The 26687-nt window shown below is 42.1% G+C and overlaps 1 protein-coding gene and 1 long non-coding RNA gene across 13 annotated transcripts in view; one reads left to right on the top strand and one right to left on the bottom strand.

The window, feature by feature from the left end:
- TNIK (TRAF2 and NCK interacting kinase) overlaps positions 1 to 17046 on the top strand; it is a 385411-nt gene extending 368365 nt beyond the window's left edge. For all 12 annotated transcript variants that reach the window (XM_047730493.1, XM_047730479.1, XM_047730473.1 and 9 more), the window contains 7 exons: positions 499 to 642; positions 3363 to 3497; positions 7048 to 7148; positions 9528 to 9677; positions 11517 to 11676; positions 11945 to 12084; positions 14307 to 17046. In XM_047730493.1, coding sequence (XP_047586449.1) covers positions 499 to 642; positions 3363 to 3497; positions 7048 to 7148; positions 9528 to 9677; positions 11517 to 11676; positions 11945 to 12084; positions 14307 to 14390 — 914 coding nt within the window. In that variant the 3' untranslated portion in view covers positions 14391 to 17046. The remainder of the gene's footprint in view (positions 1 to 498; positions 643 to 3362; positions 3498 to 7047; positions 7149 to 9527; positions 9678 to 11516; positions 11677 to 11944; positions 12085 to 14306) is intronic.
- A 257-nt stretch (positions 17047 to 17303) lies between these two features.
- The window catches only part of LOC125100372 (uncharacterized), a 45741-nt gene continuing 36357 nt past the window's right edge, over positions 17304 to 26687 (bottom strand). Inside the window, exons 2-4 of the long non-coding RNA XR_007127521.1 lie at positions 22353 to 22438; positions 18052 to 18602; positions 17304 to 17836 (exon numbers count right to left, since the gene is read on the bottom strand). This is a non-coding gene — a long non-coding RNA (uncharacterized LOC125100372). The remainder of the gene's footprint in view (positions 17837 to 18051; positions 18603 to 22352; positions 22439 to 26687) is intronic.

The raw sequence follows: 26687 nt of genomic DNA, 5'->3' as shown, positions 1-26687 counted from the left end.
GGTGTGAGGAGGAGGAAAGGCTTTTCTTCCAGTGAGGTATGGAAATGGGGTACTCTGCCATATGTTGAAGGTAGGTAGGCTAGAAATTCATGCATGAACAGGGGTGGGGATGAACCTTGGGCAAGTCTCGAGGTCGGATTTATAGAGAGAGCCAGGACAGCCATGGGTGTTACAGGAAAGGAATAAAGGCTAATTGTGCTGGTGTAGAAGCTGTGCCCAAGGCTTCTCGGGAGAAGGATTCTATATAGCAGACAGTACCCGGCCAGAGGTAATGAACGCCGCTACCACTTTATAAAAGAAGACTAATCTTGTTACCAGAGGGGCAGTGATTTAATTACTGCAGCCAAGCCTCTACTTTTTCACTCCCTACCGTAGTACCTACTTGCCCATTAGTTTATAGTAACAAAGACACAGTTTCTTAGGTTTCACAGGGACCCCAGATACAGAAAGGCTGAAGCATATAAAAAGTCAGTCTTGGGGTGCGCCTTCAATTTGCAGGTGTGAACCTCCTGGTGGGAACAGAGAATGGCCTGATGCTTTTGGACCGAAGTGGGCAAGGCAAAGTCTATAATCTGATCAATCGGAGGCGATTTCAGCAGATGGACGTGTTGGAGGGACTGAATGTCCTGGTGACGATATCAGGTATGTTACTGGGATGTTGCTGGGAAGACCGAGACCTCCAGGTCCGCACAGGTAGGAAAGGCCATCACCTCAGTTCTGAAAAACTGTCCTCCCTGGCTGACAGTGATACGATAAATTATAGCAGTGTAGCCAGAGTGAGATCACCCCTGTTTTGTGACTCTGGAGATACTCACCTCTGAAGGGAAACCTCTCACCTCTGAGCTCACCTCGCGATCTCTGAATCAGGCAGATAGACCACAAAGGCTCTGTGTTTATAGGCCTTTAACCTCTCCCAGGACTTAGCAAGGATCTTTTGAAGCCTGAGCTCCAGTACCTACTCCCGGGTAGAGAACATCAAAATGTAGGCTTCACGGAGTGGAAAATTTTGTAAGCAGAAGCTTCTCTGGTCTCTTTTCTCTCAAGAACTGTTCTAGCTTATACTCCATTGGCGTCTCAGCAAGCGGAAGCTGGCCCTTTGGGTGACTGAGTTTGCAAAGAGATTGGGGTGTGGGAATCATAACCACTACACTCTGCAGCTCTCTGGTTCCCAAAAAAAGCACTTTAAAGAAATATGGATACAGAAGTGAAGGCCTTATTACCGACAAGTTAACAACATAACCGGAAAGAGTCTGTGTTTATTGAAAGTTCTTTGCTTTCTGATGATGTTTGAAGGAGTTTAACAAACAATATCCCTTTTTTCCCCCGCCTTCCCGTCCCATCCAGTATGAAACCACCATACCTCTGCACATTAGAACCGCTTGAATGGATAGGAAGAACCCAGGATGCACCCAGGTGTGGGTCAGAATTGCTGGGAGTAGGGCCCAGGGATCAATAGCTCCCATAGTGCCCGAGGTGTTTCTAACGTGCAGCCAAGTTTGAGAACCACGGCTCTCTACTGAGCCATTGTTTCACAAAGGGAAAACACAGGGCTACTGGGTTCAACCTTGAATAAATTTTAGCTCATGAGCCATACTTCTGCTTTGAAAAATTGCCTTCACTTGAAGCTACCGTCCCCTCTTTCTTCTGTCTTTCCACTGAATGCTTAGAGTTTCATCTCTTTTTATTCTCCCTCAAAAGAGTTAGGCGAGTAAATTCTTCTTGTATTATCATTTGAGCTTAATTCAGTGTAGTCTTTTTTTTCTTGTCAATTGCTTGCTTGGTTGCTGTGCCACCAAATCAGAATTTATAACGTACATCTGCCGCGCACCTACCAAAAGTGGAAACGATGCCAGAAAATTCAGTCAGATTTCATTACGTTGTGAGTGACATGTTCCCACTCTTTAAAAAGTAAACACCTCCTCTTACCATGAAGTATAGGTGGGGAAAGATGAGAATGAAAGTAGGAGCAAATGATTCCTGAACTGCCCTCAGACCTGCGTTGGCACAGAAAGGAGGAAGCACTGGCCTTTCTGTCCATCCTAGCTGTTAAGATCAGTTATGGGCCTTCGGCTACAAAAAGGAATAGTAACTGCACAGTGACTCCCTTAATTTATGAGTGTACCATCCTGTCAAATCCAGTGTGCGATGCTTTAATAAATTTTCTTCTTCTCATATATGTCACATCTATTAAATATAAAGCATCTTTTGATGCCTAAGAGAAATAAAGAGAAAATAAGTACTCAGGAAGTATAACCCCCAGGCCTAAATGTCTAATCACTTAGAAGAGCCACCACTCCCTCCCCCCTCCGCTGCCCCTCGTGGAAAAGGAAGAACCACTCCAAGGAACATTCTTATCTAGTACTCAGATAATCTCACAGAGGATATTAAATTTTGCTCCTGTGTACTCCTCAGCATTTTTTAAAAGATTTTATTTATTTATTTGACAGAGATCACAAGTAGGCAGAGAGAGAGGGGGAGGCAGGCTCCCCCCTGAGCAGAGAGCCCGATACGGGGCTCGATCTCAGGACCCTGGGATCATGACCTGAGCCAAAGGCAGAGGCTTTAACCCACTGAGGCACCCAGGCGCCCCTACTCCTCAGCATTTTTAAGATGGTCTTTTATCGTTGAATTCCAACTCCAGAAGCACTTTACCAAAGGGAACTTTGGTTTTTCCAAAGTACATATCTTTTTCTTTACTATTTTTGTTTAAAATTTCTTGCAGTGATCTCAGAATTGTTAATGTGTCCACAGTTCCCCACCAAGCTCAGGTTGCTTTCATCAAAATTGTTTCTCTTGCCTCCTTATAATTATTTCATTTTATTTTATTTTATTTTATTATTTTATTTTATTTTATTTTATTTTTTGCTAGTCAGATAAAGTAAAACTAATCCCAGCTGTCATCTCCAAAGTAATAGGCAAATAAGAGGCTCCTCATTAACATATGCTGTTAGGTTAGAAGGTGGGGGAAAGACAGTGATGCATAAACATATTAAAATGTCCAGCTATCAACATCTCCTTCATGTAATTTGATCTAGAATGTTCTGGAACTCTGACCAACTATTCCATTAAAGAATTAGGTCTTGACAGTGCCCTTTGCATTTAGAAGAGAGAGTAAGAGCAGCTTGCTCAAATAAGAAAAAACCTGAAGGTAAAGACAAATTATAAAATGGTGATTTGTCCAAAACAGTTGGAGCTGTTGGCATAGACAACACTTTGATATTGCTGGGGACACTGGTTATTGTACCTTCACACACCTATACAATTGTACATAAAAATAAATGAATAAAATAAAACAGATGAGGATGGACTGAGAGAAAAGTCTGTCACAGGGGCTTGAAATTGGAGCTCTATTATTTCAACAGGAAAGAAGAACAAACTACGAGTTTACTATCTTTCATGGTTAAGAAACAGAATACTACACAACGACCCAGAAGTGGAAAAGAAACAAGGCTGGATCACAGTTGGGGACTTGGAAGGCTGCATACATTACAAAGTTGGTGAGTGTCAAGACGTGGAATATTTTACTCAATCCTAATTACTCAGTTTAAGTTTCATTCCATTTGTTCTCAATTAGGTATTGATGATACAGTTGTTACCAGTTTGAGATATTGTTGAAACTTTTAAGTATACTTGCACTGTTCCCAAAAAGTTGGATTGATGAAGTTCTAAGAGTGCATTTGGACTCAAGTCCTATGCTCCAGTTTAAACATTTATATCCACTCCCTCCCAAATACCCATTAAAATGACAGTGAAGGAATAAAAATGCCCTAAACCCACAAGGACAAAGGGACCAGAAGAAGAAAAACCAGCAACAAGATACATCAGCAGAATTGAACAAGAATAGTTGGATGATGAGTAACTAACCTAGATGACCAGGAAATGCTCAATTCTATGTCTAAGTTATCAAGTTCAATCCAACCACTTAACAGAACCCAGAAAGGCCCAAGATCTGAGGCCCCAGATGTTTTCTGAGATGGAGGTATATGGTGGAACTGAAAACAGAAGGATTATTGGAAGGGTGATGAGCCACGACTTCTCTCCCACTGCAACGGAGGAGGAAAAGTTGGCATGGCCAATATGAATTGTGGGAACATGGAATTGCCAGGACCCACACATACACACACACCTATCCCTTCTTTTCCCGTTTAGCGCCCATAATGTTGTCAGCCATACTTATATACCCAAGCAAGAGACTGAAAGATTTGTCTTTGGAGAAACAAAATGGCCAGAAAGAAAAGATGTCTAGGTACTAACATTGGCAGTGCCATGGGAAGCTTGCTATGTGACCACTGAAACCTGAAGCCCAGCAGTGGGTAAGCCCACCTGCACTGGATGCGGGGACATCCAGCAATAGGAAGGAAACTTTAACAGAAAGAAAGGACTTGAGAGGAGCCAGAGCTAATGAGGAATGGAAAAAATTTAAGAAGAAACTCTAATAACTTCAGAGAGATTAGAAAAACTATTTCCAGAAGTGAAGACTAGGGACCATTAAGAAGGACACTTGGAACAGGGTCAGTGGAGGTCAGAGAGCAAGGGGAAAATCTCAGAAATTTGAATATATTGGCAAGCAAAAAAAAGTGTAATAGATGTATCAGAAGATAAAGATGAGACATCTCCTAGAAAGTAGGACCAGAAGAAAGGAAAAGGAGACAAAAGGCAAGAAGGTAAAAGATCAGTCCAAGTGCTTCAAAATCTAAGTAACATGAGTTTAGAAAAAAGAGAAGATAACAATTAGAAAGAGAAGAAAGTATCAAACAAGTAATATAAGAAAATTTCTAGAACTAAGGACTCGAAGTCCCAAGTTAAAAGGATTCACTGTGAATACCCATTATAGTGAATGAAAAAAAAAAAAAAGACTCAAAGGAAGATATATTAACATGACATTTCAGTACCCAGGAAATGAGGTCCATAAAGCTTCCATATTATAATTAAATAAATAAACAAATAGTTTATAAATTAGGGGGCTTGAGATTTAGCAGCAATACTACAAGCTTAGAATATGATGGAGCAAAGCCTTCAAGTAGTATTTTATAACCCATCAGTATTAACCAGGTTCTCAAGAGAAACAGAGCTAATAGTATACACACATACATATGCGCACACACACTGGGGGTGTGTGTGTATAAGAGGTATATACATACATATATGGGTTTGTAAATGTACTCTCTATATAAAGTAGTTTATTACAGAAGTTACCTCACACGATTATGGAGGCTATGAAGTCCCAAGATCTGTAGTTGGCAAGCCGGAGACCCAGAAGAGCTAGGCTCTCAGACCCAGTCTGAAGTCTGGAAAAGACCAGTGTCCCAGCTCAACAGTCAGGCAGGAGGTGTCCTCTTAATTTGTCGTTTTATTCTGTCGGGTCTGTAATCGACTAGATGAAACCCATCCACACTGAGAGGGCAGTCTGCTCTCCTCAGTGTACCCACACAGATGTTAATATGATCTGGAAAAACCCTCATAGACACACCCAGAACAATGTTTGACCAAATATCTGGGCACGTTGTGGCCCAGTCAGGTTGACACATAAAAATTAGCCATCACACCATCAAACCATCAGTCAACTTTGAATGTAGTATGAAGACATTTTCAGACATGCAGAGGCTCACAACATTTATGTTCCATACACTGGTTCTCAGAAAACTACTGACTGATGTATTCCATCAAAATAAAGGCATAAATCTAGGAATCCAGATTAAAAAAATGAAGAAAATACCCAGAATGATGGTGAAGGAAATGTGGGTGGCAACTCTGTCATAGGCCTAGAGAGAAATCAGGAAATCAGTCAAGGTAGAGTGGGACAAGGGAGTATTCTAAAAGGGGTGCCCTCAAGGAAAATAAAATGTCATGAATAGATTACCTGCTACATTTGACCACATTGAAGGCATTTACAGTGCTAGCAGGATGTCTACATGTGCTTAGAGACAGATACGTGGAAAAGAAGGAAGTGCGGGGGGGGATGAAAAACGAGAAAGAAAATGTAATTGTGGCATGCTATATGCCTCAGCTGTGAACAATAATCATTTCAACGTGGGATCTTGATTTAACCAAAAATTTAAACTGTAACTGTATCAGTGGTGTGGGGGAGGAAGAAACGTGTGTGTGCATGTGAGAGAGAACTAGAGAGAGGAGACGGTTATAAGAGACTAACTCCTTCCCATGCTCTCAAGTCAACAGATATCTCCAGCTGAAAAAAAATCAAGAAATAACATTATAAGCATATTATTTAGAAATATGGAAGTCAATAGCCAAGGAAGTAGCTGAAAGTATATTAAAAGACAGAATATGTAAACAGCAAGGGCACACTAAAGAAAAAGAGCTCAGGGAGCAAGAATTTGGTTCACTGCCATGGGCTGTCCAGTTTCCTTTTGGACACCAGTATTCCATTCATTCAACTATTCTACGAAGGAGATGACTGCCACATGTACTGTCTTAGCCTGTTCAGGTTACGAGAGCAGAATACCATGAACAATAGGAATTTCTCACAATTCTGGAGGCTGGGAAGACCAAGGTCAAGGTGTTGGCCGACTCATTGTCTGCTGTGGGCCTGCTTTCTGGTTCATACACAGCAGTCATTGCTACAACCTCATGCAGTGTTTGGAGAGGGGGATCTCTCTATAGGCAGTAACCACTTATAAATCCCTAATCATCGGAATTCATATTTGGATAACAAGCAAACGGCCCCCTTTACATGTCTAGCCATTTGCTAATTTTTCTACCATTTGGCCATACTAGCTCTCAGCTTCTAGCACATGGGTGACTATAAAAGCCAGGGAGGGGAACGTGAAGGTGACTGTGCAGGTTCTTATTACAATGAATAAGTCACATCTAGACCTAGTGATTAAAGAGAGTCCTAACCCTTCAGATGAAGAAAAGAGCCTTCAGTATAAAGCAAAAGGCCCCAAGTATTCTGAAGACAGAGTGCTTTAAAGAAAGTTCAGTCTGTTCTATGAGCAAATCCCCCACCAAGAGCGGCGTATGTATTTACATATGCAAACCCCTGAGTGCGTTGGTATGCCTTCTCAATTTATCATTTGTCTATTACAGTTAAATATGAAAGGATTAAATTCCTAGTGATTGCCTTAAAGAATGCTGTGGAAATATATGCCTGGGCTCCTAAGCCGTATCATAAGTTCATGGCATTTAAGGTAAGTGGGCATGTGATTACCTAAAAAAGGTTTTTTTTTTTTCTTTTTTGGTTTGCACCAGTTAACAAAGTGGTCTGTCTGGCACATCGACTAATGCCAATTTCTCTCTATATAATAAACCCCTTTTAAAAGTATCAGAACTCTTAGGCTTATTATTCCAAAAGCAAAGTCTAAGCACTAATAGATGCCATCAAATACACTGGGGGTGGGAGATGAGTGAATGTAGAAAAAATTGGGGGGTGCCCTCCTCCATATCAGGTCAACGAATCATCGTTTCCTAGGGGCATTTAGTATGGGATGGCTACTGAGCAAAGCATTAATTCTGATATTAGGCAATGAGAGTCATTATAAAGGCACCTAACTAGGGTAATCTCTGATAAGTCATCTCAAAAAGGCAGGCCAACCGCAGCACTAAATCTCAAGGATGAACCGTGTCTCCAAATCTTGTCATCCTTATAAGCCTTTGGGGTAAAGTCCCAACAACTCACATGATGCGCATATATCCCCAGTGCTGTTGGACTCCTCTGAAGTAAATACTAAATGTAGTTCCATAAGGAAATGGCTTAGTTTCTCTGCATTCCACTTTTTCCTTTTTGACCTTATCTGAGTCTGGACCCGCCATGGTTGGATTGGACACCCGTGAGTGGGATGAGGATATGCTAGAGCAGTGGACCCCAGCTCATGAAAGTGGACCCCCAAATGTCACAAGGACCAGTCTGTGCAGGCACTTGGACATATTCAGAGCTGCAGACTCTATCCGAAGCCCAAGTGAAAGCCCAAGTGTCATCTGTTCCGTGTCTCTCGTTTTCTTCAGAGCACATTGGCCCTCACTTTTTCTCCCCACTCTTGTGGCTTTCATCTTCCTTTGACCCTTGATATATTCTTTCTTGCCGCTTATGCCATGTGAGGCCAGAAGCTGCCTTGGGAGCACTATGAGGCGCTCTTTGAGGCTGTCTTGTTCCCTTAGTGCAAGGGGCTCGTTTGTGATGTGCTCAGGAAGATAGATCCATCGGTGGAAGTGGGCTTCCTCCATTCCCCACTTTGATGGAGAGGAAGTTTTAGACTGTATTAGGTAGTAATAACACTAACACCTAAATGTTAAATTGGTGCTGCCGTTGTGCCCAAATTTAGGTCCACGAAAGTTGTTCACTCAAGGTCCGGTTCGGATTCCGGTTTGGAAGTTACTGCCAGCCTTGGTGCATGAGAGGGTGCAAAAGCTGTCTTCTGTTTACCACACCGAGCCTGGCAGGAGGACAGTGCAAAAGCCAGGACTGGAACAGGAGGGATGGGAGCCTCCCCTACTGTGAGACTCCACTAGCAAAAGCTGAAGAAAAGGCTCCATTGGGTGGCAGTGGCATTATAGCTGAGTCACTTGTGGTTTCTTCTCTCCCAGACATCAAGGCCCAGTAAAAATAGACTGTGCTTAAATAATGGCAAAAGAAAACAGAGGAATGCTTGACAGCTACTTGGGGCTTGGGCTCTGGATTAAAACACATGGAACCTTAATAAATGTGTCTAGAGCTCTCTTTTTTCCTTCCTACTTAAGCTGAACTAGCCAACGTAAGCCATGAGTCTTGTGATGTTCCAGCCTTCCCCTCCCTTCTCTATTGACAATGGTATGTTTAAGAGGTACCAATCTGGGACGCCTGGGTGGCTCAGTTGGTTAAGCAGCTGCCTTCGGCTCGGGTCATGATCCCAGCGTCCTGGGATCGAGTCCCACATCGGGTTCCTTGCTCATCAGGGAGCCTGCTTCTCCCTCTGCCTCTGCCTACCATTCTGTCTGCCTGTGCTTGCTCTCTCTCCCTCTCTCTCTCTGACAAATAAATAAATAAAATCTTTAAAAAAAAAAAAAAGAGGTACCAATCTGATGCCCACTCACTCACTCACTGAAGGAAAATCAGAACCAGAGTGTGCCCATTAATTCTGAACAGACTCAGCACAAAGCTGGTCCAGCTGCCCACCCCACGCTGTCTCTGTAAGGGTCACGGCCATGTGAGGGCCTGGTGTTCCATGGGAAAGAAAGGGGCCAAAGAGATGGCTGGGCCTTCTCCAGAAGGAAAAGGCCAGAAATAAACAGGAAAGAACAGCGGCACCCAGATGCCAAGTTCTTCAAGGATAACAATACTGTTGAAATTGACAACTCTAAACCACTTCTCTGCCCTAGAGGACAAGGAGTGGAGAAGGGGCCACAGATGGGTGCTAGACCTTTTCTTCCTCCTAGAGCCAGAATACAAATAGATCTAAAGCTGTAAGAGAAATCTGCTGGCTTTTCAATGTAAGAAAGCCAGACATTAACTTCCACCAGGCTGTGGCTAAAAGAAACAATGATTAAGATAACCTCTTTGAACGATGTAGACACTCATGGGGTGCTTTTTAAAGTCTTTTTCAGATCTCCAGCACAAGCCACTGCTTGTTGATCTCACAGTAGAAGAAGGCCAAAGATTGAAGGTTATTTTTGGTTCACACACTGGTTTTCATGTAATTGATGTTGATTCAGGAAATTCTTATGATATCTACATACCATCTCATGTAAGTTCTCGAGTTCTACAACAATGTGCATGTAGAAAAGGGATTTGTTTTTGCATATTTTTAGTGGAAGTCAAGCTAATTTTTACTAATTGGTGCAGCAGATGGACTAAAAAGGCTAAAAGCCTTCACTAAATAGACAGTGCTTTCGATACATAAAACATGGGTATAACTGATCTTTATGAATGCTTGAAACTGAGTAACAGGTAACAGCGATTCTTCACCATTTACTAGACATGTTGTCTTATTGGACTTTGGATTAAAATACATATGACATTTTTCCTTCAGGGGCATAAATTGTGTTTTTTAAGCAAGAGTACATAGATGACGTCCTATTTTCAGCTTTTGAAGGGAGGCGGGTTCATGTGACTCGGGAAGTCAGTGGTCCCCTTTTGCTGTCTTTATTGATCTCTTCAACTTGAGGGGGTGTTGTGTAGTAGAATCAGACACTGGAGGCTATCCTGGCGCTAGCATGTATTCACTTTGCAACAATGGGCACATTAGAGAGTCTCACCAGTCCTCAGCTTTCCGATCCGTAAAATGGGAATAAAAGGACCTATTCCAGAGGCTTATCATCAACATTAAATGAAGTAATACCTCTAGATACATAGCACAAACCCCTGCAAATTGTTGTATGAACATTACAACACTGGAACACTGCCTAAAACCTGACTATCAAAGAGAAATATGGCCCGTGGTGTCACTTCTTAGGATGGGTGCAGTGTAAGTCATCTTTCCTGCACCTGATCCCAAGGCCAACATACAGTAGACACCGTCAGGAGAGTCTGAGGCCTGATCTGTTGCTGATTGGTATTTTGAGAGTTTATAAGCTTTACTGCAAAAAAGTGTGATGATTGAAAAAAGTAGTTTCAGTACACCACACACACATATGCACACGCATACACACAAAAACACAGTCTCTTTCACACATGCGCAGTGTTCCGTGCTGCATCCTAGCTTTTCACACGTGTGTGCCTGTGTACACAGGACACACAGCTCCCGTGCTTGGTGAGGTGACTAGGGCATCACTGTGATCACCCTCGGTCCTCTCCTCTCCCCGCCAGGTACATAGCGGGCTGCCATGACAGCCTTAGCCCAGGGACCCCAGCAGCACTGCATCTCCTCCTACAGCAAGTCCATCTACACTGATTCCAGTAGCATGACTTTTTTTAAATGACCGGTCATTTTAAATGTTTTCTCAACAAGCCATTAATTGGACTTATTCTGTCATTTGGGCACCCAGAAAAATAGTCCATGTTGGACGCTCAGAGCCTATTTGCTGGCGTCCGTTTGGGTCCCACCCTTTGACCTTGTGTCAGCTATTTCCATCAAATTCAGCTGGTTTGCATTCCCCTCATCTTTTTTTAGAAGTAGATGGAAGTAGATTTTTTATTGTCCATGAGACACGGGCTCAAATCCCAGTTCTACCACCAAAGACCGAGGCAGCTCTGCTCAATCTACTTTGCCCCTCTGACGTGCACACGCCTCGCCTCGTCTGTAGAGGGTGTTCACCACGGGGAACCCTTCTAAGAACCAGAGATGTTGTATGTAAAGAGCCCAGGGCTCGGCACGTAGTAGGTGTTCCCTACTTGCAGTTTTTTTTTTGTAGGAACAGGTCATTGATTCTCGACTTAGTGCCTAAGTCTGTATTTGTATACCAGGGTATGTGACAGGTCAGTGGTTAAAGTCAGCAAAGCAAAGCAAAATGTCAGTCTCTAGAATGAAAATGGTGGCCGGGGGTGGGGGGAGGGGATCGTCTTTTTTGCCATCTTAGAGATGCATAGCCAAGACGCTATTGTATTTTTTAAAAGGAATAATGCCTGGCCTTTCTTTGTCTCCTAGATTCAGGGCAATATCACTCCTCATGCCATTGTCATCTTGCCTAAAACAGATGGAATGGAAATGCTTGTTTGCTATGAGGATGAGGGGGTGTATGTAAACACCTATGGCCGGATAACTAAGGATGTGGTGCTCCAATGGGGAGAAATGCCCACGTCCGTGGGTAGGTTAACCATTCCTTATCTCCTTCAGCAGTTACACCCCCCAAATGAAACGAAAGTCAAGAAATGTGAAACAACCATTTGATTCCACAAAAAAAAAAAAGCAAAAACAAAACAAAAAAACAAAAGTCTGTGAATAACACTTGTAAGACTTGCTTTGTCTGTTTATCTCAAGTTGTTTGTCATTTTTGTGGTTAAGATGTGAACAGATGCTGTGAGTTATTGCCCATCTAATGTTTTTAATGCAGTTTTGGAAATTCCTTTTGACAGCCTACATTCATTCCAATCAGATAATGGGCTGGGGCGAGAAAGCTATTGAGATCCGGTCAGTGGAAACAGGACATTTGGATGGAGTATTTATGCATAAGCGAGCTCAAAGGTTAAAGTTTCTATGTGAAAGAAATGATAAGGTAAATCCGTTTCAACATTTGCATTAGTGTTTGCATTTTAAGAGACCACCAGGTACCTGTGAAACCTTCATTTTCCTCTATACTGATTTGAATCATATCTGTGTTAAACAATCAATATTCTCTTGAAATGGCATTATTTGGTTTGATTCATGTGAACCCTCAAAATATATTATTTGCATATTTAAAAAGACATTAAAACTTCTAAGAATTTCTTGTAAACTCTTAGCAACTTTTGTGGCCTGCAGGCCTTATGCTGACTCAGCAGACACCCCAAATTCTCCTACACATTGGGAGAGTTGGCCCATCGTTAATCACTCACAGTGGGTCAGCTTCACACTCCACTTCGAGACTTTTCACAAAGTCACTATGGGGAACCCAACCCATCACATTATATTCACCTTTAAATGTAAAACATTTGACATGGAGAAATACAAACTTTTAAAAAAATGTCACCCATTCCTTAAGAAATGCTCAGTCGCAAACTCAACTAGTGCCATGTCCTGTGTCATTCCAGCCATGTTTCTTCTGAAGTGTCATAGGGGGACTGTTTTGCAGTGAAATTGGTGGCGTCCGTCTGGCATGATCAGTCACCTCGGAAGGGTACTCTGCAGCAGTACGGCTTCTTCCTTGCCCTCCCTGTAGACTAACCCAGAGTTTTTAGTCGCTAAGCTGTGCTCATTTGTGAATTCATCCTTTGGGGCTATGGCCAACTTAGAAATGCTGTCCCCAAAGAGCAGGCCTGAAACACCTAGAGTAAAGAATGTGATGGGTTGAACAGATGTACATCTCTTGGTCCATCCTGGTTCCTCAGAGGCCAGACCAGTCTTAGTCCAACCCTGGGGGTGAGTCCAGACTATATTTGACCCTGGCCAGCTACTCTGACCCAGTGCAGTCTGTGTAGATAATAACTGTGGGTGCCAAGGATGGTTCCAGGGCCTTCCCAGAGTATGCCAGGAAATAGACCTGACCCCTAGTAAAACTCCAGGCCCAGCCCAGTCTCTGGGGATTGATCGTAAGACTAGGAGTGATCTCGGTATAGATCCTCACACTCCAGTTCCTTGAAGACCCACTCCAGGAAGCCAGTTCTAAGCCATGCCCACACCCTCTGGAGCAGGCAGGGACCACACCACTATCTGAGGCCCAAGGTTCAGAGCCCAGGGTGCACACAGCCTGGAGAGAACAGCAGCCCTTTCTTCCCCTCCCCCCACCCAGCGTGTTTCCATGGGTCTTCTGTGCTTCCCCATTTTAATTCACTGACCCCAACAGTAGTTATACTTATATATGTAGCATTAGCTGAATGACAAGCATTTCCCCCCAGAACTTCCTACGAAGTTGTTGTTGGGAGAGACAGCATTCTTCTGAAGGAGTTGTGGAAATAAAGTAGCAGAGACTTTACACTAGTGACAAAAGTAAATGCCTTGGACCAAAGTTTGGTGTTGGCTAACTAAGGGCTAAGCCACAGCCCAGAATATTATTTTCCCAGGGCAGTGGTTCACTGACATTCAAGCAAGCAGTAACCCAAATTTTGCTTAGTTGTTTGATAAAATGATTTAACAGACCCAGACCTAATGGACTGTGGTTCTGTTTATTAATGCCATCTCTCCTTTGGCCTAGGATACGCCTGCACCAGCAGACAAGCCAAGAGTTAACTCTTGATATACCAAAGTGAATAAGCATGAAACAACTTACCCTATCTGATCACACTATTTTTTTTTTAATTTAAAAAACTGATAACTGAAGTTGTATAGTAGTCGATAGGTCCAAAATTCTGCCCCTCCCCTGACCTTGGGAATTTGAAAGGATTCTCTAAAGGCCTAAAGTCTGCCCTATCGTCAGTATGGGGGAAAGAAGGGAGGCCTCTATGGTTTTCCAGAGATTAAGGACCTGTTACGTCCTAGGCCCCAAATCTAGCACATTACCGAGCATGAAACTCCCTTTTAAAATATGAGCATCCTCAGGGATGTTGTCAATCAAGATATAGCCCCTCCCATGTTCCTGAAGGCCCGTACCATAATACATAACAGTCACAATCAAAGTAATCAAGTCAGGAGTGTAACAGAGGATGCACTGTATTCAAAGGCACTTTTATAAACACCAGCCATTGAGTCTTAAGAGCTGACACATGGCAAGGATAGGACATGTGAGAGGAAATGGATGGACGGTTGAAGAAAAGAGGAAAAGAAACCATGCAGTTGAACTAACTTCTTTTTAATTTCAAACAGGTATTTTTTGCATCCGTGCGATCTGGAGGAAGTAGCCAAGTGTTTTTCATGACCCTCAACAGAAATTCCATGATGAACTGGTAACAGAAGAGCACTTGGCACTTATCTTCATGGCGTTGTTTCTAATTAAAAAGAACATAACTCATGTGGACTTATGCCAGTCTAGAGGCAGAATCAGAAGGCTTGGTTGAACACACCGCTTTCCCCTTTTCTTCTCCCCCAACCCATCCTAGTACAGTCCACAGTCCATCTTTCAGTGTTGCAGCCTGGTTGAGAAGGAGAGAAAAAGGTGGCAGGAATTTCCAGGAGATCCCCAAGAATGCTGCGTTGTTTGTGGACAAAGATGGACCATGTGCCCTTCGGAGTTAGGGATAGAAACAAATATTGTGTGCTCTTATGATTAAGCTGTGTTTGGTGGGTTTTGAGTTTTGTTTTTGTTTTGTTTTTCTACCTTTTTTCTTTACCCCCTTACTTTGTAAGAATGGGGAGAGAGTGCATACTGAAAAGATGAGTCTGTTTTTAATTCTGTCTGCCTGCTAGCTATAACTATACAATATGTTGTAAAATTTCCAATTTCAAATGGTGAGAGACAGCACAATAAATGTACCTTATCTCCTTACACTGAAGGCCATAATTGCATAGTGGGGTAATTTTAGAACTCTTTTGCCTTCACCAACCCAAAGGTTGCTTTTTGATAGCAACTGGCTAATGAATTTTTAAAAGAGAAGAAAAATACTAGTTTTCCCCTCTTTGGGGAAATAGATTTTAAATGGCTAAACTACTAGCCTTAGACTAATAAAATCAACTACCATTTTTGTGAGTCTGACAGGCCCTATTTTTATATGGCCCTGTGCAGAATGAAATGTGTTGAATGGGATAGTAGTGCCATTGAGTTGAGTAGGCTCTAGCGATTGAGGGACTCTGTAACACAACTTTCCCTCAGCTATTATGCAACAGATCAGGGCAAAAGATGGGATGACTGACGGGGTTGGACAAAAAGAGCTCCTGGGAAACAAACTAAAAAAAAAAAAAAATTTATATATTATATCCGTATATATATATATACATAAATAAATAAATAAATATATATATATATATATATACACACACACACATTCTTTTTTTAATGCACAAAGCCTCTAGCTAAGAGGTCACTGGCTTTGGGCTTCATTAGGAGTGAGACTGTTGAGTTCTTTCTGGGAATTGGGGAGTGAATGACATCCAGACTCTGGTCATTCCCAGCTTTCTCCTGAGGGTGCCACTTTCTCAAGATGAAAACTGTGACTGAAAAAATAATAATAATAAATGTTTCTGAGCTGCCTGTGTTCTCTCTGGGTTGGTGAGAGAAGGGACTAGACTACTAAGCCTGCCTGAGACACAGCAGGCATCATTGGTTCAGAGTTTATAGAACTTAAAAGCAAAGCTTTGGCCAGAATTCTGAGACCCTAATCATTTTCCCTTCCTCCAAATTACCCAACATACGGTAAACAACATTTGTGCAGAGATATGTATGTATTTAGTTCAGGTTGACTTGTGTCCTTATAAACTCTTACTCGGATGATTTTGAACTTTGACGTGACTGTCTGGGTTTTTTTTTTTCCAAAGCTACAAGCATGGCCGCCTGTGGTATCGAGGTGTTGCAAAACGATATGTGTTGCGCTTCCTGTTTTAACCTACCTCGTTTCGTTTGTTTTGTTTCACTGTTCATCGCAGCAGTGTTATCTCCAGGAGACATATAGAGAGCTCAACTGGCAATCTCAGGTGTATTTCATACTTTTTAAACAAAGCAGTAGTTGACCAAATTGTTCTTCAAAAAATTTTTTAAAAATCCAACTTCAACAAAAACCAATGCGACTTGTTTCTGGAGAAAGCAATTACTGTAAACAGATTTTTTTATTTTTTAAAGTCTGTGATCCTACTGATTTTTGCCTAAATACATTAGCAGCTGATGTACTATTAATGAGAACGAAATATACGTTAGGAAAATGGAGCCAATTCAATCTGGTGGTTTGGGCAAAACGGGGACAGGCAGGGGAATTATTGCAATTTCTGAAGTAGGTGATTATGGCCCTCCTGTAGTGGTAGTTATCATAGCATCATTTGCATTTGAAACAGGTAACACACAGTAATGGAATTGGGGATTACCTTCAGGCGATCACTGAGATGTCCTCATCATGGTCCCTTTAGCTCTCAAAAGCAATGAAATCCTCCCGTTCTCATTTTTACTGCTATGGCTCTGCTGATGAACAATACTGTCTTCACAAATTCCATGCAACAAATTCAGCAATAACTTTTTGGATTGAATTTAGCAACTACTGTAATTGGATGCTGATGTGGACAAAATATATTGATTTGGGTCTCATCCCCAAATGTGATTGCCACCAGCTCTTTATATCGCTGCTGTGGTATCTTAAACCAGAAGCTTCTTTAAATTATGTTGCAAACTGATCTTTGTTTTTATGTTATGTTTTGTTTTGATTTCTAAGTGATGAGTTCGAAACACACAGCTTTAAATGATTTTTTTTATTGTGGGATTTTGGGTACAGTTAAGAAATAAAAGGGAATCATTGTGTTTAAACATAAGGTAGTTTGTGAATGTATTTTTTAAAATCTAGAGTCATTGAAACAAAACTCATAAAAACAATATTAATGCAGTCTTGTTTACAGTATGTACAGTGACATAACATAGACCATGAGCTTTTTCTGGTGCCAACAATAAAACACAGACGTTAAACATCAAGCCATGCCTTTCTATATTTTTGTACAAATAGTTTACATGGAGTACAAGGCAAAACTAAATTTAAAAGGGCCCCTAACAAAGCTGTGTTCCGTAACAGATATCTAAAAACTTCCTTGTAGCTTTTATCTTCAAAAATACATTCTCTTCCATCAGGACAGGCCCCAGGCCTCACACACTGAGACCCCGATTGTGCTGAGTATTTCAGACTATTATGGCTCATAGCAATTCCCAGTTTTCTGGTTTGCTTATTTTCTTTCTTCCTTCCTTTTTTTTTTTTTATGGTGGGAGGAGGGTTGTGCTTTTCATCCATCTTAATAGCACCCTAGTAAAAATTTCTTTAATTTTGAAACTAATTAGTTTCAGTGTTTAGTTTTAGTTCTTCCCAGAGGGGATTTTGTTTATGGAATTGGCTCATTTTATTTTTGTTGTTCTACAAAGTGAAACTGAGCCCTTGCCCCAAAGTAAGTTTCACGAGATCTTTTCAGTACTTACTGCTCTAAATTGATAATCATACTGTAAAATCCATGGAGCCTGCCCAAACCATAGTCTTGGTTCAGGTTCTGACAGGTGACCATCATTCTGGGGTGCCAGTGAGGGGGAAAATAGTGTGGATTCCTGCATCCATACTGCAGAAACAGAAGACCTCTAAGATCTCCATTCGAATGGTGAGCGTTCTCCCCAGGCCAGTTACACCCCGGCCATTGCCACTGCACAGAGTATGAATGCAAACAGCTTGCACTAAGTTCCACACAGAATCAATGGCTCTGGTTATATAGATGACACTATTTTTCTTTTTTTTTCTTTTTAAAGATTTTATTTATTTATTTATTTGAAAGAGAGAGAGAGATCACAAGTAGGCAGAGAGGCAGCTAGAGAGAGAAGGGGAAGCAGGCTCCCCGCTGAGCAGAGGGCCCGATGTGGGGCTCGATCCCAGGACCCTGATATCATGACCTGAGCGGAAGGCAGAGGCCTTAACCCACTGAGCCACCCAGGCGCCCCGATGACACTATTTTTCTTGAAGACTTAAATGATGCTTCAAGAAGACCTACAGCTATTTCAACAGTATAGATCAAGGTCCAGATGAAATCCCACAAGGTCACCTGGACAGGGACTCCATTTTTCTAATACAATGGCATTGCTTTCTAAGATACCATTTCTTACATACTTGGCATCAAGTACATATTTTTAAAAAGCATCTTCATTCCTGGTTGTCAAGACCTACTAACAGTTTTCTGTCTGCTCTTGTGACTCATTGGTCATTGGTGTCTCTGGTCCCTCTTGTGCGGTAGATTAGACAGAGATGTGAAATTCAGGTCGGAGCCCTTTTGGTTTTGTCCACTGCCAGACAAAGAAGTGCCTGAAGTCTGACCTCCCATTCCATGAAGTTAAATAAAAGGGAGGGGGGTTCTTTATTATTATATGTACCAGTTCTTGTCACTGTATTCTGGAAATGTGGAAGAGCTCTTTGTGTCGATAGTGTGTGCTGTCCTTGGAAGTCTGCTTGAACAGGCATCACTGCATTTGTGCTGATCGCTTTAAGATATGAAATGTGCTACCTTATTTTTAAGAAAGAAAAAAAAATTTTTTTAACCCACTGGAGGAAAACAGGAGAATATCCACAACACACTGGTAACAATTCTGAATCATCTTCCCAAGCCCCTGATGTTCCCAAATCCTTTCTGATACTAAGTTCTGGCCCTCTCAACAGTTTCTGTGAATGATCAATTTACCTTTTAGTTCATTCCTCAAAAATCTGAATCTGACCAAATCAAATGAAGCATAACAAACAAATCTATAACTGGTCTCCCTTGAGACTACGTAGTTACAATGTAAAAATCCAAAAATCTAAATGTGGTTTCATTTACCTGCTAATATTTCTCAAATGCCACTACATTTTGGCTTTGATGAGTATAGTAGTATCAGGAACCCTAAGGTGTGCTTTCCTTTCATGGGCCTCAAAATGGTATAAACTGAACTCTTCTCAGAAGCCCCAGCAAAGAAGAAAATCCCTTGAGAACTTTCAGGTTCAAACCTGACCATTTGTACATTTCTACCAAGCATTTTCCAAGTGTTGTTTGAGTTCCATACTGTATCATTGTTCTGGGAATTTTTCCACAGGCAATAAGAAGATTCAAAAAAATGGCATAGTGTTAAACTGTATGGGACCCTAACTCTCTGCTGCGAACTTTATTGTAGGCCTGCCATTCCAGGAAGTGCCAGAATGTGGCAAAACTAAAATCCCCACAGAAGTGTGTTTTTAAACAGAAGTCCCTGGATACGTTTTTTGAGCTATTTTAAATTCAGATCAAAATCTTGGACTCTGTGTCCACGAGGCCAAACATTTGGATGAAGAGTAAGCAACACAGTTAGAAATGTTCTAAAGATTACAGAATTTGGGCTTTGCATAGGTATCTTCAAACTAACTCAACTCCTCGCATGAGGGTTTGGTTTTGATGGTTTGTTTTTACCATCAGTGGGTGGCATCACACTACTGAGCCTGAGCAAAGGCTGGTGGAGAGGTGAGTTTTTGTTTCCAGCAGTGGGTCATTATGTGTACATAGCAAATGTCCATGCCCCAGTTGCCCCTTCCTCTTAATCTCTTACCCTGGGGTTAGTGTGGAGGAATAGTAATACTGTATCATGCTTTGTATAAAAACCTCAGTTATTACCCTGAATCAGAATTTCAACTGTTAGGTGACAGCAAGAAATCACAGCAAGGGGAAAAAAAATGACAGCTCGGATGAACTTTAAAATTGGATGTTGTGAAACTATTCTTGTGCATTTTAGCGTTCTTATTTACAATGTCAGCAGAACCGTAGAGATGCCAAGTTTACAAGATTGGGAAGGGAGACTCATTCTGCTATGCCTACAAGTGTCTACATTGTTGAAATCTTCAGTTTTCTAAAGTGTTTCACATTGTCAAAAATATGCTCAAACTGGGTAAGTCTTACCTGTGTTAAGGTATAAAAGAAAATATTCTTGGCATATTTTCTAGTCTGAACCTTTTGGGTACTTTCCAGTATTTCTTTCCCGCATACAAAAAGCCTTCAGTTTTTGTGCATAGTTGTTCTGAGCAATAGTTAGAAATGATTTGGTGGGTTCTAAGCCAGGGTTTTCCCATAGAGTCACTGCCATGCCTTGGGATATATTATGTTATCTCTGTCAAAATGTGAGTAATAAAGCATTAATAGTTGCAGGATGCCTGCTTGTTCCTCATTACCACTTCCAGGCTATTCTCCGTCCCTCCTAAACACCCAACGCTTTGAAACTCTTGCTATCAACCTACAAAGTCCCTACTTACCTTCCAGCCCTCCCTCACAGTGCTTAAGTATTTTCAGGTTTTGACTCACCGTCACCAGCTCCAACACCACCCCTCCTTAACACTTGGTGAATTCAATATCCACTTGGACAAGCCTATAAATACCCGGGTTCCTCAGTTTCCTGGTCTTATCCAGTGAAACATATTACCAATTACTACACTTAATTCAAAGTGGATGGCTCCTCCTATTTGCTCTGGGTAGCTCCCTGGCAACCTCCCCTAATAAAGGCCACTGGCCCAACAATTCCTTCCCTCTCCTGATTCACCATTTTCCCTCATCCCACTGGAGGATTTCATGACATTCATGCTGCTATCTCTTATTTTAAGAACACTCACCTTGACCACCTTAATCTACCATCTTATTTATCTGCTCCCCTTCACAGCAAAACCCCTCAGAGGGAATTATGTATACTTACTGTCTTCAGCAACCCCTCCCGTGGTCTCTTGCACCAACTTAAATCAGGCTTTCATCCCCACCATAATAGCTATTGCTGAGAAAAATGTGATCTCCATGCTGTTAAATGCAATGGTTAGGTTTCTGGCTTTATGCTTTTGACTTCGCTGCGGTCTTGAACACAGTGTATAAAAACTTCCTGAAATACTTCCTCAGCTCTGGAATATCCCTCCTGTTCTCTCACGTCTCTAGCCATTCTTTCTTGGTCTCCATTGCCAAGTTCCTGGAGTGCCCAGCCCTGAACATTCCCTCTCTAAATGATCTTTTCCAGTGTTGGGACTCTATCCACTGAAACACCCACATTTTTGACTCCAGCTCTAACCTCTTTCCTGAATGCCAGAGTTCTATGTCTAACTTCCTACTTGATATCTTCACTTGGGTGTGTAGTTGTGATCTCCAACTCAACAGGTCCAAAACTAAACTATTTTGCACCCCACCCACCATTCTACTCCCATCACATATGTCCTATGTCAGTAAACAACTCCATTCTTTGAGACCGGAAAATCTTATAGTTACCTTTAAATTTTCTTTTAAATACCACATATAATCCATGGCGGGGAGGGGGATTTGTTTTTCCTTGCTTCAGAATATATCCACAATCCATGGATATATGAGTCCATGCTACATCTTGCCTGGGATGACACTTTTTTTTTTTAAGATTTTATTTATTTGACAGACAGAGATCACAAGTAGGCAGGGAGGCAGGCAGGGCGGGGCGGGGGGGGGGGAAGCAGGCGCCCCGCTGAGCAGAGAGCCCGATGCAGGGCTCAATCCCAGGACCCTGAGATCATGACCTAAGCCGAAGGCAGAGGCTTAACCCACTGAGCCCACCCAGGTGCCCCAACACTTTTAAAAACATACACAGGTTATGGCACTTTTCTGCTCAGGTCAGTAATGTCTTCCCAACTCCCATTCCTTATACTCTCTCTAAAGCCCTCATAAATCTGACCAATCCTTTGCCCCATCTCCAACAACTACTACCACTTCTCTGACCTCATCTACTGTCTCTCTAGTTCATTTGCTCCAACACACTGCCCTTGCTTTATCCAGAACACTCTTGAAGAGTGCTCTTGTCTCAGGGTCTTAGCCCTGGCTGCTTCCTCTGTCTGGACATCTCTTCTCCCACACCTCCGCATGACTTGCTCCTCCTTTCCTTTAGGTCCCTACACAAATATTCCTTTACTGTCAGAGACATATACAATCTGTAATTGCTCCCTCATTTTCTGCTTTATTGCTTTTCATAGAGCTTATCAGTATCTACTTTGGTCATTGGCCTAGCTCCAATCCTTTGTAGAACCGCTGACAAACAGTAGATGTATTTATCGGACGAATTAATGAAGGAAGGAAAATAAACAATAACAGAGTTCTGGCATTGAAAAAAGCTATAGAACTATATGCTCATTTTATTTCAACATCAAAACAATAAGCTGTGTCCAAAGTTCATATCATAAAAGCACTAGAGTTTGCTTTCATGTAGAGAACAGAAAACCCTATGATCTTCTTTCCTGGAAGGCTACTGTGGATGGAAAACACCTGACTGTGATCCTGGCTGTACTTTCTCCATTAATCATCTTCACAGGCCGAGCTGCAGGGCTGGAGGAGAGACTGTCATACAGAACCTGGAGAAAAGCAGCATTTCAAAACTCACATTTATACAGATAATGATCTGTCTCAAGCTACTGGTACTGCAGAGTTATTGGAACGGGAAGAGGATTCCACATTTTGTTTCCTGTTCAAAATGTTTAAAAATGACAACCTTTTCTTTTTCCTAAAACAAGAAATAAACAACAGGAAATGTATCCCCCTGCCCAAGGCAGCTTCAAGAAAACCTAACGACGTTTGGGTCTTATCATTTGTCCAAGCGACAGGAGTCCCGAGGCTTGCCCGGGCAGCTCTAACATCTGTATATATCCAGCGCCACTGGGTGCTGTTGCATGGTCTCATTTAGGAAACTGAAACGTGCCTTCTGACGAATGTATTGTTTCACGCAGTCTTGTAAAGGGCACAACTTGTAGTTTTGATCTGTTCCATCATGTATTTTCCTGCTCACTTAATAAAAGAAACATTTAAAAATAAAGGAAAAGGATGATGAAGTGACATAATATGAAGCACTATAACAATGAAATAACTTTTTTGCTCTTTTATTATTATCTGTGTCTTTTCACAAATCTGTCAAGATGAAGGATAATGTGTAATTCATCCTAAATAGCCAGGGTCGAGGTTTTGATCAACCTTTTCCAGGACCAAAGCCACCTGGGGATTCCATGGTGCTTAGCTGCAGATTCCTGAAGTTCTTTGCAAAATAAGTCACCGGGGTTTCAGTTACAGATGGAGCACGTGAAACAGATCCTGGGGAATGCCCAAGGTGTTACTGTAAAAAGAGCTTTCCATAATTTATGTGAAAAAGCATTTTGGAGTTTGGTTTTCTTTAAAACTGAATATCACCAGCCTCAATGTATTCTCATATTTCTGTAAGCAACTAAGTCCAAGCTCTGTGACAACCACAGTGTGACAAGGGGTCACCTCTCCCCTCCCCAGAATCGTCATCCTGGTTTCCAGAATTCAAAGTTAATTTATCAGAGGATGTCATGAAAATATGGATTAGCAACATTATTGTATGACCAGATTTTTCAGCCCTATACCCAGTGCTCCATGATCTCAGGTTATCTTGTATTACTAACCTCCCTTAGTAAAGTAGATGACAGTTGGAAGATCAAAGAAGTTAGAACCTGAAGGCATCCCTGGAGCAGGAAGAATCAGCATAGCCTTCAGATTAACCTGAGGCTTTCACCCCTCTCCTTCCTCACTAGAACAGCCATTCTTAATCGAAGGCCCATAACCCAGAGCATGCCAAAGTTAGCACCAGTCCAAGGCAAAATGATTAGAATGGACAACATAGTGAGTTCTCCCTAAAGCTCACTCAAAGACACTCTTATCTGGAGACAACGTGCTTTGATCGTATAGTGATAAGATGTATTTGAGAGCTGATGCTGATAATATGTTCATTTTATTAAATGTTCAAGTTTGGGTTTGGGGAGTGGGAATGGAGTTGGTCTTGGGAGTTCTGGGGGTGTTTTGGGGCAGTGGTTAGTTTTTGTTTTTACCCATGGTTCTAGTCTGGCAAAATTAAAAGCTGTCAGCCTTTCTGCAGGTCCTCACGAGATTTGGGCTTGAATTAGGGAGGCTTTGGTTTTGTTTTCCAAATTTTTCTGCTTAGTAAAATCCCCAAAAAAGGTGATAATGACTGCTCCAGAGTACTTATAAAAGTCCAGATCTTTTTTCAGTATAGAAATGTACTAACCATCTCAAAAATTGATGGGATAAATATTTTTAAATGCATGGGGGGAACCAGCATATTCCAGCGCCAGGAGCAAAGCAGATGCTCCCCCTGGTGTCCGTGATTCAGACTTACAGTGCTGGCTTCATCAGAGTAAAGCAGTGGTGGTTAAACTGAGGCAGAAATCAGGCCACTCCCACGGGCTGCTGTGCCGTCACAGAAGGGACATTCTGTGAGGGGGAAGACACCGCAAAACACGGATGTTATCAGCTAACTGCATCCCAGCCACGTATCAGCCTGTGGTTCCCAATCTTCTCAAATATGATGACCTCCATCATAACCATAACAAGAAACTGAAAAGCAGCAAGAAGTTCAATAACACTTTCAAATGAAGATGCATTTTGCAAGTCACGTTCATCTGAAAAAAGTACTAAGATGTATGAATCATTTGTTTAGTCTACGAACAATGTTTGGTATACACATGGGTTACTGGACCCCTTGTTATATAGTTCCACATCCTAAGCCCCGCTGAGGTCCCTGATCCATAATTTAGAAAATGTAACTGTAAACATTTTCCCTAGGAACCCCCATTTGCGCCCTTGTTTTGTTTTATGGCAATGTTTGATGTGGATATGTTAATGGTCATTGGTTTTGTTCATCTTAATTAAGGCTGCTCTTCTCACCTTTGGGTGTAAGAGAACTGAGAAAATACCATCATAGTATTTTTATATTTTTGCCTATTTATAAGCCATCTTATTTCTTTAAGTATTCGCGGCATCTATGATCAGACTTTTGACAAGCCAGGAAAGCAAACCCAGCTCTCGCCACCAGGGTGAAGAAAAGCAAAGTAGCCATTGATTGTGAGTTGCCTCTTACATGGCAGGCACCACACTGGCTGCTGAGACAGAAACAGCTGAGGGAGAAGGAATCCCTGCCCTAAGGAGCTGCAGTCCCCTTTTGCTACAGGGGAGATGGGGACGGTAGGGGAGGGCTACAACTGGGCACAGAGTTGATACCACAACAGCAGAGCCTAGCATTTGATAAAGGAAGGCAGGGACTGCTATGGGACTGAAGAGTAGGTTACAGAGGACTTTCAGGAGGAGGTGGCCGTACCAGACTATGGGACAGGAATAGGGAGGGAGACGTTACAGTTGGAGGGAGCAGCTTGTACAAAGAAACAGAGGAATGAAGAGCATGTGGGCACAGTGAAGGACAAGTAGTACGGCACAGACGGAGAAGGTGCTGGTGCCGCAGGAAAAGCCATCAGTGGACTACGCCCATTCTCTGACACCCGCTCCAGGGCTTTCCAGATCCGGATTCAGCCAGCTGCCTGCCCCTCGTGGGCAATGCTTGGGGAATGAATCACATCATCAGTTAGGAATGCCGGTGATTCCTGTGTGTTGGTGGCAGGAGCCCTTTGAACGGATCCTTTTCTGCATGTAATTCCGTGCATTCTTGGACTTGCTGTCTGTAGGACTAAGCCCCCCGATTTCCTCACTAAACACCAGCTTTGAAGCATGAAGCTGTGCCGTGGCCCTATTAGCCCCAATTCTCCTGATAGTAAGAATCACCTGCATGTCTATTACTAAGGCAGACTTCTGGATCACCCACTCTGCCGTAAACAGGACTCTAATTTTGATGTCCCCGAACCACCTCCGATGCCACACTTTGAAAAACATTACATTTCTGAGCTTTTTCTTCTCCCCCTGTGAACAACGCTACATGCTTTCCGCATAGCAAATGTGTCCAAAAACCACCCCTTTTTGAGGTTATGCAGGCCTCCAGTCTCATCTTTTGGCCCAAGTAGGGCTTTGAGAAGAGAGGGTTGCCCAGAGGCTGCTGTGCCCAAACACCTGGAACCGGCTCGCTGAGCACAGACCTCCCTGGGCGGTCAGCGCCCGGCTGGCTCGGCACAGACCTCCCTGGGCGGTCAGCGCCCGGCTGGCTCGGCACCCCCGGAGGCACACTCCTGCGACAGCCCAGAACCTCCCATTTCTTTCCTGCGTGCTGTCCGCCTGTCTCAAATCTTCAAGTCTCCATTCATTCTTACCATCCCTTTTATTGTCTCTTAGATAGCGGTTGTGATAAAAATTTTTTATTACTACTTATTTAGTTCAATACTTCTCTCTTTGATAACCAAATTCTAATTTCTTTTGACCTAGCTATTTACTTTGCTCCTTTTTAGCCTTTTCCTTTTATTTGGCCACTGTCTCGATTTCTGCATCTTTGTGATTTTAAATTCTTCTTACTTTGTTCTTCTCCTTCTTTGAATCTTTTTATGATTAAATGTCTGCATTCACTTTTGCATGTTGTTTTTAACTTTTTCCTGTTTTATTAGCATTTTATCTATATGCTTTGTCTGCATTTTGTTCTTTTTTTTTACTCTTAATTTATCGGTTTCTTGGTTTGCTTTATTGATTTTGTCTATTCTATGTCCTACTCATTGTTTAATTCATTATAATTATTTTCCATCATATTTAAAATTTTTTCTCCCTAATTTTAATTTTAGTTTAGAACTCATTCTATTTAATCCCCTCATTTTGTAAAGGCGGACGCTGAAATCCAAAGAGTTAGAAATGGTAAGATCTTAG

This window comes from Lutra lutra, chromosome 1 (assembly GCF_902655055.1).
Source record: "Lutra lutra chromosome 1, mLutLut1.2, whole genome shotgun sequence".
NCBI lineage: Eukaryota > Metazoa > Chordata > Mammalia > Carnivora > Mustelidae > Lutra > Lutra lutra.
The sequence above is the reverse complement of the archived record's forward strand: the minus strand, read 5'-3'. Positions and strand labels throughout refer to the sequence as shown.